This window comes from Garra rufa, chromosome 7 (genome assembly GCF_049309525.1).
Source record: "Garra rufa chromosome 7, GarRuf1.0, whole genome shotgun sequence".
NCBI classification, from domain to species: Eukaryota; Metazoa; Chordata; class Actinopteri; order Cypriniformes; family Cyprinidae; genus Garra; species Garra rufa.
In genome coordinates this window covers 5,961,619-5,982,588 of record NC_133367.1, presented here as the reverse complement: position 1 = coordinate 5,982,588, position 20,970 = coordinate 5,961,619, and the positions used below count along the sequence as shown (strand labels likewise).

At 35.1% G+C, this 20,970-nt stretch overlaps 3 protein-coding genes across 3 annotated transcripts in view; 2 read left to right on the top strand and 1 right to left on the bottom strand.

Moving 5' to 3' along the window:
• Positions 1 to 20,970, bottom strand: part of LOC141337866 (uncharacterized) — a 287,141-nt gene that overhangs the window by 103,177 nt on the left and 162,994 nt on the right. The gene's annotated exons all lie outside the window — the stretch shown is intronic.
• The window catches only part of LOC141338689 (uncharacterized), a 227,801-nt gene that overhangs the window by 80,355 nt on the left and 126,476 nt on the right, over positions 1 to 20,970 (top strand).
• The window catches only part of LOC141338675 (NACHT, LRR and PYD domains-containing protein 3-like), a 102,274-nt gene continuing 86,056 nt past the window's right edge, over positions 4,753 to 20,970 (top strand). Inside the window, exons 1-2 of the mRNA XM_073844281.1 lie at positions 4,753 to 4,865; positions 7,314 to 7,439. Of these exons, the coding sequence (XP_073700382.1) occupies positions 7,381 to 7,439 (59 nt within the window). The 5' untranslated portion in view covers positions 4,753 to 4,865; positions 7,314 to 7,380. The remainder of the gene's footprint in view (positions 4,866 to 7,313; positions 7,440 to 20,970) is intronic.

The following is a 20,970-nucleotide window of genomic DNA, read 5'->3' as shown; positions in this document are numbered from 1 at the left end:
GGATTACGCTTCTGTCTTGCCCTGGATGTTCCTGTTTGCCGGTATTTGACCCTGCCTGTTTGACAACGATCTGTTCAATAAAGCTAGCATTTGGATCTCACACACTCTAAAAAACACTGGGTTAAAAACAACCCAAATTGGGTAGTTTTTAACCCAGGGGCTGGGTAAATATAGGACAGAACCCATATGGGGTTAAATTAACCCAAGAATTTGGGTTATTCATTTTAACCCACCAAATGGGTTGTTTTTCTACCCAAAACTTGGTTATTTTTTACTAAAATGATGGGTTAATTTTATTTAATAAATGGGTTATATTTTCAAATAATTTATTTTTATGCCTTTTAAAATAATCTTTTAAAATGAAATATACCACATGATGAATAAAAGGGTCAACATTGTATTAGCTTTATTTTTTCATTAATATTTTTAATATATACAATAAAATTCGATTTATATACAGCATTCAAAACTATTTCTTTGTAGTTGTAAGTTGAAAAACTGCAAATGTTTTAACATTTAAAAAATTCATGAACTCCACAAAACCCATGGTTTAGTAAAACAGTTTGCACATTAATCCATATGCACATGAAATTAAAACTATAATATATCTCAAGAACAACTGTATGTTACAAAGCAGTATTGTTTTTAGACTAAATTATGAACATGTTGTTTTTAGTCTACAGTATGAACACCAAAATAAAACTTACAGCATTTTGCCAGTAAAACATTTTCACAAAAATGTAATTGATAGTCACCAGTATGTTGGTTATAAAAAAAAGTGTAAAATTTCACTGTAGAGGATTGACTTCGCTCCAACTCATTAACATTTTTAATAAACTCCCAACAATAGAAACACTGTTTTTTTTATGTCAAAAACATAAAATGATTTGAAGTATACATCTACTGCCCCAATGAGAGTGCTTTGCTCCAAAGCTTTTCCTGTGAGGATGACAAATGCCTGGGAGACAATGTGTCCATTTTCAAGTGACAGTACGTAAGGGTAAGGTCTTGATGCTTCAGCTTGCTGGAGGTACTCCACCATATTTGTTCCAACCTAAAGGACAGATAATGCAAATTAATAAATGTGAAACAGAATATTGGGGTGTGGGTATGTTAGATTGGGGAGTTAATCCAAAATGTTTATTAAATCAAGGGCCAGAGCTTTGGATGAGGCGAAATATCTGAAAATTATTATGGCCCACTTTGACAGAGCCACTGACAGGCATACAAAGCAAGTCAAAAGAGGTTTGGTAACACTTTACAATAATTGTATTTATTTATTTATTTATTTATTTTAATATATAAATTAACATTAATAAAAATGTATAAATACTGTAACAAATGTTTTGCTAATTGCTTATTGTTATTGTTATACACATTAATATTAACAAAGGAGACCTTACTGTAAAGTAAGCAAGTTAATAATTGTTAATTATAACCATTAATAATGATTTAGTATAAAAATAAGTAACAAAAAACTTGGATTACAAGTTTGCTTTCCAAGATTAATGCAAAAAATTGCATTCATACTTAGTATTGAACAAATTCAAAATGCTATAACCTGAGCAAATATAGTTTATAAATTTCTTTAGAAAGAAGTTTTTTTCTCCATATTTATATTAACTATATTTGTAATACATATCACCATTCTTCCACAATGATTCTGAAAAACAACAGACAACTAATCAAAATAACATGCAATTTACTAGAGTTTCTAGTAAAACGGCTGCAGTCTATTTATAAAATACAATATTTAACGAACTGATGAAAAAATAAGTTAAACAAATGGTTCAATAACTTTCACTGATTTGTCAAATTTAACTTTTTTTGTCATTCCTGAACGAATCAACGTTTTTGAATAAATCCCATTTTAAGTCTCTTGTCTCCACCTGCTGGCATATGTTGTAATTGATACACTCTTTATTAAGGTGATTTGATCGTTTCTGTAGACAGCAGTGTTTATCCGAAATATTATCTTGTATTCCAGTACTTCTGTGAAAGATTGTAATCCAGAAATAACCATACAAACGACTTTGTAAAGATGTTTCATATAAAATTATGTAAACTGCTCTCTCTAGATCAGCGCCAGTGCAGTTTTGAATATAAATCAGAGTGTCATGATTAGGGCTCTAATAGACGTTTAATCTTGTCATTTATGAATAAGATTGCGTGTGTGATTGAATCTAATCTCAAAGACAGTAACGTTAGGCTAGGACAGAAAACTTACGACGCGGCAATGGTTTATTTGTGTTCTTCAAACCATCTGCATTTCATAGTAATAAAGTATAATTATAATGAATTGACTAGTCATAATTACTGTATAAAATATATTATCTGCCTCTTTCTGTGATAAAAATCGCACATCAGCTCACCAATTGAAGTTGCTTCATCAGGACGCGGGCAACAAGAAATGCACACAGGCCGCCTGTTGCGATCGCTCGGCTGTTATGATCCATCATTATAGTGATATTTTAGATTCAGAAAGGCACATTTTCCAGTCGGTAATGATTAAATGATATGAAGACAAATACAAACCTTTATTTCAACACAAAAACGCTGAAGACAGTCTGCTTGAAAAGTGCAGTCTAGAATTCCTCCCGCTGACGATTCAAAAATCCCCGCGACAGATGACCCACCAACTGGGTTGTTTTGACTCAGCAGCACTGCAGGGCGGTGGGGGATGTGCAGCTTTGACTGTACGTGTAAAAAAATGTATTAAAGATATGGTTAAGATATGTAATGGACCAAAGGGAACGTTTAAAACATTTTTTAAAAGTAGAAAACCGAAGAAACCTATTTACTGTCCAGACAAGCTGACATTAGAAACCAGTAAAACCAAAACGAACGAAACTCTCTCAGCGCACGTAAACTAGACTCTTATCGCACATTTGTCTTTTAGCCCTCAATATTATTGTTATGTGTATAAACAGGTTAAAAAACACATGTTATTCGTATGAATATACTGATACGAACCTTATTTATCCAAATTCCAGAGGGTGTGTGGCCTCCACCTCCACCTCGAATTCAGTCAGCCCGCGCTGCGCTCGCTACCTGAGCTGACCCTGCGCCTGAGTTGATTTGACCCAAGGAGCTGGGTTGATGCGTCCGGGTCGGGGAGGGGTGCATTGATTCAACTCTCAGTGAAAATGACCCAGAAAATAACCCAGCGGTTGGGTTACGTAGAACTACTCAAAAACTACCCAAGACTGAGAAAATAACCCCCAAAAATGACCCAAATGGCTTAACCCAACATTTGGGTAGAAAAAATAACCCAGGATTTTTTAGAGTGCACGCTTCCTACTAGTCTTCGTGTTACAGTTATTTGATTAATATCATAGAATGTGTCATAGAATGGGCTTCAGTTTAATGACATAAAGTCACACTTCACGGATATTCTTTTTTAGATGCTTCTTTATTATTAACATATCAATCATAATCATAACCTAACCGTGTCCTAATCATGTGTTCATGTTTTCATAGACAAGTTTTCATGTCACATTTTTATATTTAACATTCATTTTTAATTACAGTCTTCAGATTTTTTTTCCATTATATCCATTATGGCCACACCCCGCCCCCGCACAAGCTCCACCATCGATTACTCAATTAAACATTTTTGAAACCTATGGATGATCGAAATGAGAAATTAACCAAAGTGCCCATCCCTAATTTGGATACATAAATCTGTATAGATGCAGATCAAGGATATTCACTTAAAGTCCAGCTTCTATACTTTCTTCCCAGCAGTCTGGGTATCTTTTAGGAATATTTATTCATATTTCCATAGAGGTAGAAGTAGTACTTTGTAATAAAAGAAGAATCCTAAACAGTCAAAATAGCCATCAAAGATAAGGATATATTGGACCGAGCTTGCATACCCCTGCCCTAAACATACCCCTCACATAAAACTTTCTGCAGCTTTAGACTTTGCAAAAACTTAGTTTTAAAGGATTTATATGTTTCTTTAAAAAAAAATGACTGGATGATGAAGAGATTAGATCTCTGTGTGCATTTATTGAATGAGCACTGTGCTACGTCCGAACAGACTACATTATTTTATGTATAATCATTTTACTGTGCTAATTATTTTTAAAATCAATTTTTTAAATCATCTTAAATGTGATTATTATTTTACATTTTTATGATTTGCTGTTGTGATTTTAATTCCTTTTTATGTACAGCACTTTGAATTACCATTGTGTACGAAATGTGCTATATAAATAAACTTGCCTTGCCTTGTATGTAGAAACTGAAAGTTCATTATAATTGAGTTCTGAACTATTTCAATGAATCATACATTTCATCTGTCTCAATTATTCATCATAACCTACAGGCTAACTGAATGAAATCATTCAATTTGAATGTATCAGGCTATTGCTGTAATGAAAGGAATGTAATGGAATTTCTTCAAATAAAAACAGGACTATATAATTCTGTTATATAATAATTATTACCTTTCAGATTTATATGTTTGGCTTGGAATATTTTATATAATTTGTCTGTCATTATTCAACGAACCCTTCAAAGTTCACACATTTACAAGAACGAGGTGAATCGAGAAGAGTCTACATTATCTGCAGGAGAGGGAGAATAGGAAGAAACAGCACTATATTAGTTTGTAATCTGCAGAAGGAAGAAGGTGGAAGCAGGTGTGTTTGTGCATTATATTCCTGTCCAGTTGGTGGCAGTAATGCACTAGATCAGTTGTTAACTGGACTTTGATTTTCTCTAAAATGGAGTCGTATCATGTGACAAACATCAATCGTGAAGGATCCCACAGGTGTTTACAGCGATCACAAACCGAAAGTGTTTTAAAGACTTCCGGATTCTGTTCCTACAGCACAAGACCGTCTGAACTATTGCAAGTAAGTTTGAATACTTTCACGATTACAGTTTAGGAGAATGATGAACGCATTGTATAGCTATATGTAAGCGTGTTTTAAGTAATAACTTATACCCGTCACCGAAGTAACAAACGACCGAGAGGCAGAAAGATTTTTACTAAATATTACTAATATTTAGTAAATCCTAGATATTACTAAAACAACCCGCTTTAAAACGACACACGTTAAAACATTTTTACTAGTCTGTAAAAAAATAGCATTACGATAATTCTAAAAGCTTTATTTTATTCTCAGTTAGATGACGCAAGGCCGAAAGTATGTGGTCAAACCTGTCCCTTGTCAAAAAAAAAAAAAAAAAACCCTGAAGGATTTCTCTACAGGATTCCAGTTAAAATTTCTATCATATTTTGGAACCGCTCCTAAAGGATTTCATTAGGAATCGTCTTATAGGATTTTCTTATAGGACAAGACATAAATATCCTGTAGGATAATTTTTACAGGATTTTAATGAGTTTTATTTTAAAGCATCTTTCAAGAATTTTGAAGAATCCTAACGGTACGCTTCTTTTTTTATTGTTTATATTAGTTTAGTGTCTTGCAGTTCACTTTAACTCACCTTAATATACATTCAAATAGGAATCCTCTATGAATCCTAAAGGATTCCACAAGGAATCCTCTACATACTGGATTAAAATCAAAATTTCTATCATATTTTGGAACCGTTCCTAAAGGATTTCATTAGGGAATTGTCTTATAGGATTTTCTTAGGACAAGACATTAATACCCTGTAGGATAATTTCTACAGGATTTTAATGGGATCCTGTTTTATTTTAAAGTATCTTTCAAGAAGAATCCTACTATTCCTATCAAAATCCTATAGAAATGGTTCCAAAATATGATAGAAATTCCAATAAGAATCCTGTACAAGTTTCTTATCAGAATCCTTTAGGATTTTTTGGTAAGCAACACACAATGAACAACATCGACATCAGGGCGATGTAAACCGCAAACTGCAAGTACTATTTGTTAGCAGAACAGCTGAAAAGTGCACCTTTAGATAAAAAAAAAAAAAGTTCCCATAAAGACATGAACAAGCATCCAATTTGATCCCATAAAAAAATCCTTTAGGAATGATCAATATGTCTTATAAGAATATTCCTATCAAAATCCTATTGGAATGGTTCCAAAATATGATAGAAATTCCAATAAGAATCCTGTACAAAATTCTTATTGGAATTCTTTAGGATTTTTTTGACAAGACATAAATATTCTGTAGGACGTTTTCTATAGGATTTTTATGGGATCAAATTGGATGCCTGGTCTTTTTGTAATCTAGAAGTGCACTCTTTCACTGTTTTTGTTTTACTAGCAAATAGTGCTTGCAGTTTGCTGTTTACATCACCTTGTTCAGTAACATTGTAAACTACATGTGAGGTGATTTGTGCAGCACACAGCTTTAGTGCAAACACACACACACACACACACACACACACACACACACACACACACACACACACACACACACACACACAGACAGTATGTAGCACTTGTCCTCCGATACAAATACTACACTGGAGCAGTTGTAGACTTGAGTGAGGGAGGTAGATATAAAACTTAGAGGACACCAGAAGTTGGAAAGAAAAAAATAACACTTTACTGTGATAATAAATAAATAACATAACCCAAAAAAGAAACAAAAGGTAAAACAGTCTTTTCTAAATTAGTAGTAGTTTAATTCAGCAAATCCTGGGCTGGTTGATTAGTTAATAATAGTTTTTTTTTTTTTTTTTCCTGTAGTAACACTTTTTTTCTTCACAAGAAAAATAACAACTTTGTTGTTCTCAAGGCAAAGCAAATAGACATAAAAAAAAAGTTTCCTTTATTTTTATTAAAATATTTGAAAAGGGAGAAATTAAGACTGTTGTCTTTTATAGTGTTCACTAGTCTTATCACACACTGGTGGATGGAGTTAGTGTTAATATTCTTTGCCAACAACGTGTGCTATTTGCACTTAGTGTACAGTATAGTGACGCTATACAAAGCCGTAAAGCACAATATTAATTAAAACAGCTACAAATGGTGGCAGAACAGTCACTACTCCAATGTTTTATACAATGCAAATTAGTAGCATAAACATATGACTATCATAAATAATACCAGTTATACAGATTCATAGCTTTTGACACAGCTGCAGACATGCTTCCAGATAGAGAGGTCTGTAAACCCGAGCAACAAATGAATGTTCTTTTAAACATCTTAATATTCCGAAAGTTGCTGTATAGTAATGTGCACGTGAATAAAGGCATGCGTTGTGAGTGATCTGAAGAGATTATGACACCAATTATGGTTTTTTTTTTTTTAAGATTGGTTGTTTGATAATTCAAACATTCAGCTCTAGTTGTTTTTCCTCATCATTTAATCCTCTGAACTATCCTGATATTGATGTCAGTGACACATTGTCATGTTCAGGTCATGATGAGCATCTGATCGTCTTCAGAGACACAAAGATCCCAGTGTTGAGCAGTTTATCTGCAGTATGTCAGAGGAGCGAGGAAAGGACTCTCCGTCCGAGATGAGTCTCTCACAGAAACAGAGGTAAGACTGGGTCTGGTTTAAGAGAAAGAAAGAACACTCTTCAACAAGGAGTGTTTTCTCTCACAATTGTCATGTCAAATGCTTTGCGAAAAAAATCCTACCGGTTAATAACATCTTGAAACTTGTTAAGTGTCTAATATACAGGAATATTTAGCCTAGTTAAAAAGATTTGATTTATCATATGTGATAAGTCCTGTACAACCCCAGAATTAAAATGTTTTACATTTTGGTTTCAAGTTGCACAATAGTGGGTAGAAAATGTAAATAATATGGTAATTTAAGTAAGTCAAAATAATCATGGCAACTGAAGACTCCTTTGCTGTAAATTGTTCTCTCTCGGTCTCTCTCTTTCTGGATGTTGTCGGTGAGTGAGTGGAGTTTGCAGTGAGAATACTGCTGGTGTGAGTGAGTTTTCCCCAGTTTCCCTTAATTTTCCACAGTGTTTCTGCTTAAAAGCTGTTGGTGTTAATCTAAGTGTAACTTTTATGAGTTTATTCAACACAGGTTAGCGGTGTTGGTTATGATTGAATAAATGTCTTGCTCACAAAAACATTACTGGATGAATCTGCGTTTTTGAATCAATCTCTATTCATTGACACATTTTTTAACAGTTACTTGTTTCCATTTAGTGGCCAGACAATGAAATCGACACACACGTTATTTGAAGCGCCAATTACTTTCAAAAGCACATTACAATTACATTACACATTACAAATGAGATTGCGTGGGTGTTTGAATCTCTATCCTTTAACGATTAAGCAGCTCTAGTGTATTGGTTTGATCGCTTGAGAACGTGAGAACGTAGGGCTAATGATTACAAAAACGATTATTTATTTTTGATAATTATTACAGTTCCTTTTCAAAAAATTAGCATATTGTGATAAAGTTCATTATTTTCTGTAATGTATTGATAAACATTAGACTTTCATATATTGTAGATTCATTACTTCACAACTGAAGTAGTTCAAGCCTTTTATTGTTTTAATATTGATGATTTTGGCATACAGCTCATGAAAACCCAAAATTCCTATCTCAAAAAATGTGCATATTTCATCCGACCAATAAAAGAAAAGTGTTTTTAATACAAAAAAAGTCAACCTTGAAATAATTATGTTCAGTTATGCACTCAATACTTGGTCGGGAATCCTTTTGCAGAAATGACGACTTCAATGTGGCGTGGCATGGAGGCAATCAGCCTGTGGCACTGCTGAAGTGTTATGGAGGCCCAGAATGCTTCGATAGCGGCCTAAAGCTCATCCAGAGTGTTGGGTCTTGCGTCTCTCAACTTTCTCTTCACAATATCCCACAGATTCTCTATGATGTCTATGGGGTTCAGGTCAGGAGAGTTGGCAGGCCAATTGAGCACAGTAATACCTTGGTCAGTAGACCATTTACCAGTGGTTTTTAGCACTGTGAGCAGGTGCCAGGTCATGCTGAAAAATGAAATCTTCATCTCCATGAAGCTTTTCAGCAGATGGAAGCATAAAGTGCTCCAAAATCTCCTGATAGCTAGCTGCATTGACCCTGCCCTTGATAAAACACAGTGGACCAACACCAGCAGCTGACATGGCACCCCAGACCATCACTGACTGTGGGTACTTGACACTGGACTTCAGGCATTTTGGCATTTCCCTCTCCCCAGTCTTCCTCCAGACTCTGGCACCTTGATTTCCGAATGACATGCAAAATTTGCTTTCATCCGAAAAAAATACTTTGGACCACTGAACAACAGTCCAGTGCTGCTTCTCTGTAGCCCAGGTCAGGCGCTTCTGCCGCTGTTTCTGGTTCAAAAGTGGCTTGACCTGGGGAATGCGGCATCTGTAGCCCATTTCTTGCACACGCCTGTACATGGTGGCTCTGGATGTTTCTACTCCAGACTCAGTCCACTGCTTCCGCAGGTCCCCCAAGGTCTGGAATCGGTCCTTCTCCACAATCTTCCTCAGGGTCCGGTCACCTCTCCTCGTTGTGCAGCGTTTTCTGCCACACTGTTTCCTTCCCACAGACTTCCCACTGAGGTGCCTTGATACAGCACTCTGGGAACAGCCTATTCGTTCAGAAATTTCTTTCTGTGTCTTACCCTCTTGCTTGAGGGTGTCAATGATGGCCTTCTGGACAGCAGTCAGGTCGGCAGTCTTGCGGTTTTGAGTAATGAACCAGGCTGGGAGTTTTTAAAAGCCTCAGGAATCTTTTGCAGGTGTTTAGAGTTCATTAGTTGATTCAGATGATTAGGTTAATAACTCATTTAGAGAACCTTTTCATATGCTAATTTTTTTTAGATAGGAATTTTGGGTTTTCATGAGCTGTATGCCAAAATCATCAATATTAAAACAATAAAAGGCTTGAACTACTTCAGTTGTGTGTAATGAATCTAAAATATATGAAAGTCTAATGTTTATCAGTACATTACAGAAAATAATGAACTTTATCACAATATGCTAATTTTTTTAAAAGGACCTGTATTTTATTTTAGTTAGTTTTTCAATGAAAGTTGTTAGTTTTGTTTTTGCTCTAGTTTTTTATTTATTTTGGCATTTTGTTTTATTTCAGTTTACGAAAATGTTTTCTGATCAATAGTTTTTGTCTTAGTTTTAGTTTTTGTTTACGAAAATAACCTTGGTTTGGGCTCTGTGGAGTAGCCAATAACAGTCATATGTGACCAATCAGATGTTTTTTAAGTTAGAGTCCACACTCAAAACTCTGCAGGTTTTCTTCAGTGTTGAGTTCTGTATGCTTGTGAATGTAACTTTGTGAGATTGCAATAAACTAAAATGAGTGATAGCTTTTTAGAGATTATACAGAAGTGCTGTTTGCGCCACAGCAATGAATGGTACAAAATACAGTTTTGAAGTGGTTTAAAGCAGACAATCTAATGAGTTGATTGACATGTATGTGCAATGTTGCTTATTATCAACAGAATGTTCAAAGTACAGTAAAGATAAAGGTAGTATACTATTTATTTTGTATACAATATTTTATTAAATGTTGCATTCTATAATTGCTGTAAAATCAAAGCCCTATGTCAAACCAAGTTATATTCCAGTTTTGAAGTTGCTATTACATAAATTGTGGTTCCTGTGAGATTTAGTTTGAGCACTATACCAATAATAACCACTGGGTTACGGCCAAACTCTATTGAATTTATTTGATGCAGTTTTCAGTCATAAATCAATCTTTTTTTCTGTCACAGTATCACTTATCACAGTTGTCAGAACTATCCAACAATATGTGTTTTGTCAAGATTACAAAAAGATTAGATTTTCTAAAACACAAGCTACAAAATCACAGAGTCTGTATATATGTTTTTATATGTTGACTTGTACCCCTAAAAAGGGTGACGTATCGCTTAAGATATAAACATTCAGAGACAGATAACAACAAACATAAGAATCAGAATAAACAGCTTTATTGCCAAGTATGCTTGCTCATACAAGTATTTGTTTCAGTGTCATTAGCTTTCTGTACACAGAGAAAACAACAACAACAACACAAACAATAAAAATAAGATGAGAATAAAAAAATAAAAATAAAAAAGGAATAATTTACAAAAATTCCAATGTAAATTCATTCATTCATTTTCATCCGCTTATCCGGAACCGGGTCGTGGGAGCAGCCGTCTAAGCAGAGACACCCAGATTTCCCTCTCCCCAGAAACTTCCCCCAGCTCTTCCGGCGGAACACAGAGGCATTCCCAGGCCAGCTGAGAGACGTAGTCCCTCCAGCATGTCCTGGGTCTTCCACGGGGCCTCTTCCTTTCAGTCATTACCCAAAGCTCATGACCATAGGTGAGAGTAGGAACGTAGATGGACCGGTACATCGACCTCATTACTGCAGAAGCTGCACCAATCCGTCTGTCAATCTCCCGCTCCATCCTTCCCTCACTAGTGAACAAGACCCCCAGATACGTAAACTCCTCCAACTGGGGCAGCGACTCCCCACCAACCTGAAGAGGAGAAGCCACCCTTTCACACTGGGCTGCAAACCGCCCCAGTGCCTGCTGTAGGTCCTGGCTTGAGGAAGCCAAAAGGACAACATCGTCCGCAAAAAGCAAAGATGAGATCCTGTGGTCCCCAAACCAGACCCCCTCCAGCCCCTGGCTGTGCCTAGAAATCCTGTCCAAAAAAATAATGAACAGGATCGGTGACAAAGGCCTGCTGGAGTCCAGCCCGCACCGGAACAGGTCCGGCTCACTGCCAGCAATGCGAACCAGACTCCTTCTCCGGTCATACAGGGACCGGACAGCCCTTAGCAAAGGACCCCGGACCCCATACTCCCAGAGCACCCCCCACAGGACACCGCGAGGGACACGGTTGAATGCCTTCTCCAGATCCACAAAACACATGTGGACTGGTTGAGCAAACTCCCATGAACCCTCCAGCACCCTGAAGAGGGTATAGAGCTGGTCCATTGTTTCACGACCAGGACGAAAACCGTATTGTTCCTTTTGGATCCTTTTGGTTCGACAATCGGACGAATTCTCCTCTCCAGTACCCTGGCGTAGACCTTCCCGGGGAGGCTGAGGAGTGTGATCCCCCTATAGTTGGAACACACTCTCGGGTCCCTCTTCTTGAAAAGAGGGACTACCACCCCGGTCTGCCAGTCCAGAGGCACTGTCCCCAGCCTCCACGCGATGTCGCAAAGGCGTGTCAACCAAGACAGCCCTACAACATCCAGAGACTTTAGGTATTCAGGGTGGATCTCATCCACCCCCGGGGCCTTGCCACTGGGCAGCTCCAATGTAAACCAATGAAAGCAAAGGTAATGCTGATCAACAGCTTTTTAAACAGGTTAAAATATGTGAACTAGATCAGCTTTTATGGGAGGGTGAATGGATTTCCCTCTACAGGCGGTCATGCAGTTTTAAATGCTGCCTGTGAGCTAAACAAAGAATGTAGAAACAAAGTCACCTCATCTAAATGTTCACAACAAACACCCTTTTAAATTGAAACCAAGATATAAGACCTGCACCTTCACTGCTTCTCCCAACAGCTTCTCAAATGTTTGAATCCCCCAGGATATGTCTCCCCTTTTAGGGTTAATTTTCCCTCATATAAGAAATCTGTCTGGAATCATGGGCATCATCGCATTTATAAAACACATACTAACACTACAGAAATAAATATTATGTACAGCAGTCAGAATTTTTTTTTCAGCTCCGAAAAGATACTGTTCGAATTACATTTCTACTACTTCACTTTAATCTCTCTTTCATTCTTTCGTTTCAAATTAATTAAAAATCGTATCGATGTGTAACAAGAATTCATGACGTTATGAGAGGCAATATCCAGTGAATTCCAAAATCAGAAGCAAGAAAATCTGAACTGTAACAAGAAACGTTTTCAGATTAACCTTTTTTTTTTGTTAAATATTATAAAAAACACAATTTGGTGAAAATTTTTATTTTTCTATATCAATATTATTACTAATAATTCTGATTATTGTTATAATTAAAAACGTAGAAAAAATTTATGAAATTAATTTGTAGCTAAAACGTCATTAAATATTAACTTTGTAGATAACAGGTTTGACTCGGGGTCAAACGGATACAGTAATTATTACGACAACATTGTTACTGTTATTGTTACACACAAGAATGTGTGCCAATATAAAACACGAATGAACCTCCTGTAGTAAAGTTTCTTTTCTTTCTGTGTCATCAGTGTAAGATCAGGCACACATGTGTCCAGCTCTGTGTCTGTGAAGAGTGACTGGTCAAGGGGTAAAGGACCAAACTTCAGTGAAGAAATAGCATCACAAACCAAACGGTATTTAATGGGTTTCTTTTTTTTTGTTTACACATAAACTGTGTCAGAAAGTGTATCTGAATAATTTTCATATAACTTTCTAGTTCTTAAATTTATCAAAGTATTGTTTTTCTCTTTGCTAAAATTTATATTTTTCCCAGAAATGCAGTATTTTGATTTATTTTATTCAGTCACAGGCTTCAGAATGAAACCTTAGATCCAGATTTTCAGACTAACAGGAACCACAATGACTTTACAGACAGTTTTCTGCGAATCTTCCAGGTAATAAAACACATTTGAAAAAATGTATAATTATGATAAACAAATATGTTATTGCACAAGAGTGTGAATGACATGTTATTTGTAATTCTTCTTGACCTTTTTTTTTTAAACCCATAAAATAAGAAAGAATGCATTATTAATAATACTGGCAGCTTATAAACGTTTTTTTTTTTTTTTTTTTTTTTTTTTTTTTACAAATATTTGTAATTGTTGAAAAAGTAGTTTTGGCCAAATATGGATGAATTTCTTTCATTCACTTTTGTCTTGCTTTGTAGGATCTTGAGAACAAAATAACCACATTTCTGAAGAAAGAAATGGACAAGTTTAAGAAAATATTACAAAAAGAGGACTTGCAATACTTTGTTAAGGATTTTAATGAGAATAGATGCAGGATCAAAGAAGCAGCTCTTGATCTCACACTCTACTTCCTGAGAGAGATGAAGCAAGATGAAGCTGCTGATACTCTAGAAGGTAAGAGGCTCATGACAATTTGTCAGACTGTCACTTATCATTGTAGGAGAGAAACTAAGATATTTTTTTTTCTATGTAGATGAGCTGTTCTTCATCCATCAGCTAAAATGTAGCTTAAAGAAGAAATATCAGTGTGTGTTAGAAGGAGTTGCAAAGCAAGGTGACTCTACACTTCTGAATAACATCTACACAGATCTCTATATCACTCAGGGTTGTAGTGAACAGGTCAATACTGAACATGAGGTAAGACAGATTGAAGCTGCTTCGAGACATCATGCATCACAGGAGATACAGGTTGAATGCAAAAATTTGTTTGAAGCACCTGACGAAGACAAGCAGATCAGAACTGTAATGACAAAAGGAGTTGCTGGCATTGGAAAATCAGTCTCTGTGCAAAAGTTTGTTCTGGATTGGGCTGAAGGACAAGAAAATCAAGATATCAGCTTCATATTTCCTCTTCCGTTCAGAGAGATGAACTTAAAGGAGAACGAAAAATTAAGTTTGATGGACATTTTAATTCAGTTTTTCCCAGAGACAAAAGGACTGAACCTTCAAAGGAGGAATAATTTCAAAATTCTTTTAATCCTTGATGGTTTGGACGAATGTCGTCTTTCTCTGAACTTTGATGGTAATGAGACGTGGTCTGATGTTTCATCACCTGTCTCTCAAGATGTTCTCCTGACAAACCTCATCAAGGGAAATCTGCTTCCTTCTGCACTCATCTGGATCACCACCAGACCAGCAGCTGCCAGTAAGATTCCTCCTGACTGTATCGACCGGCTGACAGAGATACGAGGATTCAATGATGAACAAAAGGAGGAGTACTTCAGAAAAAGAATCACGGATGAGAATCTGGCCAAAGAAATCATTGCTCATGTTAAACAATCAAAGAGTCTCTTTATCATGTGCCACATACCAGTCTTCTGCTGGATTTCAGCCACTGTTCTTCAGAACATTTTAGAGGCAAAAATAAATAATGTTAAGAAAAACAATCAGGCTGATGATGCCTCCAAAACACAGCAGAAGTCAAATACTGAAGACACTCCTAAGACTCTGACACAAATGTACACACATTTTCTCCGCTTTCAGGTTCTGCAGAGTCTCCGAAAGTATGATGGAGAATACAGACCAGATGTTTCCTGGGATAAAGATGCCATCTTTTCACTTGGGAAACTGGCATTTCATGAGCTGGAAAGAAACAATGTGATCTTCTATGACAGAGACTTGGAAGCCTGTGGTATTGACGTCTATAAGGCATCAGTGTATTCAGGCATGTGCACCCAGATATTTAAGGAGGAAACTGGGATTGTTTTTGGTACCATGTACTGCTTTGTTCACTTGAGCATTCAAGAGTTTATTGCAGCTCTTTATGCACATCTGTTTCTAGACATAAAGAAGAGAAGTATATTTGTTCATGAGTCTACAGAACAGGAAAACAAAAGTGAAACCATGATTGATTTGCTCAAGACTGCAGTGGACAAGGCACTAGAGAGTGATAATGGACATCTGGATCTTTTTCTTCGATTCCTCCTTGGTTTGTCACTCCAGTCCAATCAGCGACTCTTACAGGGTCTGTTGACACAGCAGGATGGAAATGACCCGAGCAAAAAGGAAATAGTTCAGTATATCAAGCAGAAATTTGAAGCTAATCTGTCCCCAGAGAGATCCATCAATCTGTTCTACTGTCTGAATGAACTGAATGATCAAACTCTGGTGAAAGACATTCAGACCCACCTTAGCAAAGGAAGTCTCTCGTCTGCTGATCTTTCACCTGCCCAGTGGTCTGCTTTGGCCTTTGTGTTGTTGACATCAGAGGAGGAGCTGGAGGAGTTTGAGCTTCAGAAATTCAATAAATCAGACGAGTGTCTCATTAGATTATTGGCAGTCATCAAAACCTCCAAAAGAGCTCTGTAAGTTAATCATGCTTTGCTTTCATATGAAAAATACATTTATATAGGGCACCTATGCATCCTGGAAAACCTGGAAAATTAATTACTGATTTTTTTTTTTTTTTTTAGTACTGGAAAATGCATGGAAAAATTTGAGAATTATGAAATGTCATGAAAAAAATATTAAAAGATATTCTTGTATTTTTCTTTAGCAGAGAATGAAGTTATTTATTGTCCTTGAAATGATTATTGTTAGTAGCAGAAAGTGCTTTGTGTAGGGATGCTGAGGTTTGACAAGAGAAAAGTAGTTTGAATAATGATGGTTAGTCAAATGTGTGCAGTAAATGTCAGCAGGTAATCAGCTAACGAGTGATTGTGATTTATTTTAATGTATAATTTCAGCCTTTACTGAAGTACCAGTAGTACCAAATACTGGGTCAATGTGGTACCTGCTGATAGGCAGCTGCTTTCAAACATTCCTTTGCATATATTTGTGAGCACTCTGTAAAGACCATTGTGTTTTTACAGCCATGTTGAGCACATGATTGCAATGGTTAAGGTGTTTAACCCTCTGGGCCTCCTCATTAAGGGGTCACACTTGGCTCCCTCGCGGTCAAAAGTGACCGAAGCCTTAAAAAGTAACTTTTTTTTTCTTCAGGAAAATCAATTAAATACATTTTTGTTCAATAATATTTTGTGATTATTATTTAGAATTTTGAGCATTTTTTATGAATTTATGCAATATTTATACAGTTTTATTGAGCAATTTTTTCCCACTAGAATTCTATATTATATTATATTTTTTAATTTAATTATGTGTTTATTATTTTTCAATAAATACAACATTTCACATTAAAATAGAGTAAAAGCATTTAAAATCCATTTTTTTAAGTAAAAATTGCACCATCTAGTGGCATAAAAAAATAAAAACTTGTGTAATGTCATGTAAACCCCTGTATCTCCCTATATACATATATACAGGGGCTTTGGGATTCCTATTGTTTTTTTGTTTTGTTTTTTACTGTTTCTTCATTTTAATAGGCTTTGCATTTAGAAATATATTCAGACATTCTAAAAGATTACTTTTGGCAAGGTTTAGATATTTTTTTATTGGATAAATATCAGGTTTTGCATTTTTCTGCTTATTGCTGTGTGTCTGTGTGTGTGTGTGTGTGTGTGTGCGCGTGTGTGTGCGTGTGTGTGTCAGTTCTGTACTTTTGTTATTTTAGAGTGTCAGTCCTTGCTTGCTGAACACTTCTTTTCAGCACAGTGGCTGATTTGTAGCTTGGATTACCAAAAGATTATCTGAATTATCACATTTTTTCGTATTTCCCATTCATTTCCTATGTCGGTCATTTTTGACCGCGAAGGAGCCAAGTGTGACTAATTTTTTTTTGACCCTTTAACATATCCGAATCATGTCACTGATTTTTTTGTGTACTCACATAGCTAATGCAACAAAAGTCACCAAGTGTCATCTCATTCTGATGAAGCTACGATTTTTAAAAATTCAAAAATGACCGAAGAGGCAATTCACTCAATTATGCTTTTCTTGAAACCATGGAACTAACACTTTCAAATATATAATTAATAGTAAATAAAGCTGTAGATGAACCATTATTATTTATTATTTGTATTAAATCTAATGATTCTGTAACCTTATTTCCATCGTAGGCTAAATGATTGTGGCTTAACAGACAAAAGCTGTTCAGCTCTGGCTTCAGTTCTTGGATCAGATACCAGTATGAAAGAGCTGAATATGAGCAATAATAACCTACAGGATTCAGGAGTGAAGCTGCTCTGCACTGGACTGGAAAATATGAAGTGTCATTTGGAGATTCTGAGGTAAGTTGTGTGACAATAGACCAAAATTGAGCTCAGCAAAAACAAAGGGTGAAAACCAGACTTAGATAATGAACAAGTCTGTATGTTGTTCATCGAGATTCTTTTATATTTATGTCTGCCATGATGTTCTTTTTCTAATTTGATTTGTCATTGACACTGTCCTCAGCCAATTTGTTGTACTATATCATTTACAAAATGCATATGGTAATGTTCAAAGTGGGTATAAAGTAACCTGCTTTTGATTGTACATTTTTATGTATTATGATGTAAAAATGTTATTTGTAAAAAATCACATCTGTATTTTCATGTTATCTAAAGGCTCCGATGGTGTCCCGCGAGAACTGACTGGTCTCGCGAGAATGTGACGATATCATGGCAAAACATTTTGCAATGTTTACATTAGAGCTGCATGACTAATAGTTATATAAATATCACAATCTCTATTCAAACACCAATGCGATCTTATTCATGAATGACAACGATTCAGTTGTGTCTATTAGGCTACAACTGTTTCACGCGCTCTATTGACACTTATGTGAAAGTTTTTGAAGACATTCAAATCTACATTCTTACTGCTGCGGTTTCAGAAAGCAACACAAACTTTTAACCACATAATCATCATTATGTCTTTGTTACAGACATTTAAATAACATAAGTACTGGGATAAAAGCTTATAGTTTGGATATAATCACTTATTGTCTACAGTAGCGATCAAAACGAAAGTATAATATGTATGTAGAGCAACGTTTATTCTCTTCACCAGGGCATGGCGACAAACTGCACGTTTAAAAAAAGTATTTGTCATTGAATTATATATTCAAGAGATTCCAATAGAAACAAGTCTTTATTAATTGAGACACGGGCTCCTTCATTTTTTTCAGACTTAAGCAATGAACATTAACATTCAGAACCAATAGTGAATTATGTAATTTTGTTTAGATTTCTAATCCTTTTTTTTCTTCAGAATCGTGATCTCCAGTTTATAAAAGAAAATAGTTTTTCAGTTTATCCAGAATCATGCAGCATTAGTTTACATTAGATTACATTAGTTTTTTATTACTGCATATAATTCATTTAAATATAAGTTTAATTCCATAAAGTACAAGTTCCTATCAAAATGCACCTACATTTTTTTGTGTTTTTGTTGAATAAAATACTATTTTCCCCTATATATTTCTTCATTGAGGATTTATTTTAAAAAGTTAAAAAATCTCGTCTCGTTCCCGTGAACCCAAAATCTTGTCTCGTCTCGTGAAATAAGTGTCTCGTCTTTCCACTTACAAACACTTTATGAAAAATTTTACATTTTTATTCCAGTCTATATCCTGAAGGTTTTTACAGAGGGATTTGTTCATATATAATTAGCTTGATTTTAAACAACAATTTATTTCCAAAAAAGAAAAAGAAATGTTTTCTGTCTGTTCCAAGTTTTTTTCTGAATTATGGCGTGACAAAATGAGATACCCACAATTCCCTCTGTGAAAACATTTGACTCTAATATGTCAAAAAAACAAGACATAAGACATAAATGTCATTAAGACATTTAAATCTAACATTTTTTGATAATTGCAAACATTTTTTTATATATTACAAGTTTTCTATGTAATCAATCAACTGGGTAAGTGAGGTGATAACTATTAGTTCATTTTTTTTTACCCTATTCACCAGGCAGTGTCTTGTCTTAATAAAAGAATAAGGTATAGATCTGGGATGGTATTCACAAAACATTTTATCTTATCACTAAAAGTTCTCCTAAATAGCAGTAAAAGTTTTTAGCTAAGAGTTTTCTCTTATTCACAAAGCTGTTGTGTGTGAAAATAAAGATTTTAAAATGCAGGCAAAGTGTTACTAATTAAACAACTGTATGTTCTGTATGCTAATTGTCAGCCTCTTAACCCTTTAACATTTTTGGGGGCACCTGAGGCACCTGTACATTTCTTAGTTTTTTTTTGTTTTTTTTTCTCAGACCTATTTTAGAAGTCAGCATCAATTTTCATACATCACTATAAACATAACAACTTGAACTTTATGTCTAGCTAATTTAAAATGACAATTTTCCTTTTGTTTTCTCTAAAAATGAGTGAATTTCCAGAATTTGAGAAAAAACGGTAGCAACAATTGGGTGTTTTTTTTTTTTTTTTTTTTTTAACTGTGTACTCAAACAAAAACTCCTGAAGTTTATTTTATTTTATATTATTTATTTTTTTTTTTTTTTTGAAATTTGTATTTTGGTGTTTTACACTTCCAAATAAAATTTTGTCTATATAGAACATTCCCCTAACTAGTTATAGCCATATATTACAATATTACAGTACTATAGACACTTTTCAGTGAAAAACAGGCCTAATAGTTAATTGACGATATAGGCCTGTACAAAAGCATTTCAGCAGTAACTTCATAGTAGAAACCGTGTTTTAAATAGCAAAACACAGTAAAAAAGCTCACTTTTTCAGATAAATATATTCTTAATCTGAGTATAAACAATAAACACAAACAGTGTAGGAAATAGAGAAAACAATTGCACAGATTGTCTTATGCAATAAAAATATAAACAGAAAGAAATATACAGAGTGCAACAGAAAAAAATAGTGTAAATAATCTTTACAAACTATATAAGAATTGGTTTCATAATGTAACAACCAAATAGATCGATCTGCTGGCTGTAGTCTGCGTCGGAATCTATTTTACCGGGACGTTGCCTAGTGACGTGAAAACCTACGTTGTTTTTGGTTTGTTTCAAAGGGCTCTGCTGTGAGTATTTCTGTGCTTTTTCAAAGAATACTGTCATGCAAATTTATTTTGCATTTGTTTTCATGCATGCAAGACGCACTTTGTAAATGTAAACAAATGTAAAGTGAAAGCCAAGAAATATGCTAATCAGTGGTTCAAAAGACCAAAACCTATGTTTATTGGTTGAATGGATGACAGTTTGAACCAATCTGGGCACAGGGGTCGGCCTAAGCATCAATGAACGTTCCTGTTTGGCTCAATGGAACTAAATATAATAAAATATAAATATGATAATATAATAAAAGTTCCAAGAGTCCTATACTTTCTTCCCAGCAGTCTGGGTATCTTTTTGGAATAGTTATTCATATTTCCATATCGGTAGCAGTAAAGGACTGAACTTGCCTACCCCTTCCATAAATGTACCGCTCACACAATACTTTCTACAGTTTTAGACTTTCAAAAAACTTTGTTTTATAGAAGTTATGTGCTTCTTTTCAAAAAAAAAAAAAAAAAAAGTCTCGTCAAGGTCATAATTTACTGGTATAGCTATCCTGGTGAGGAGATTTGGTCCCC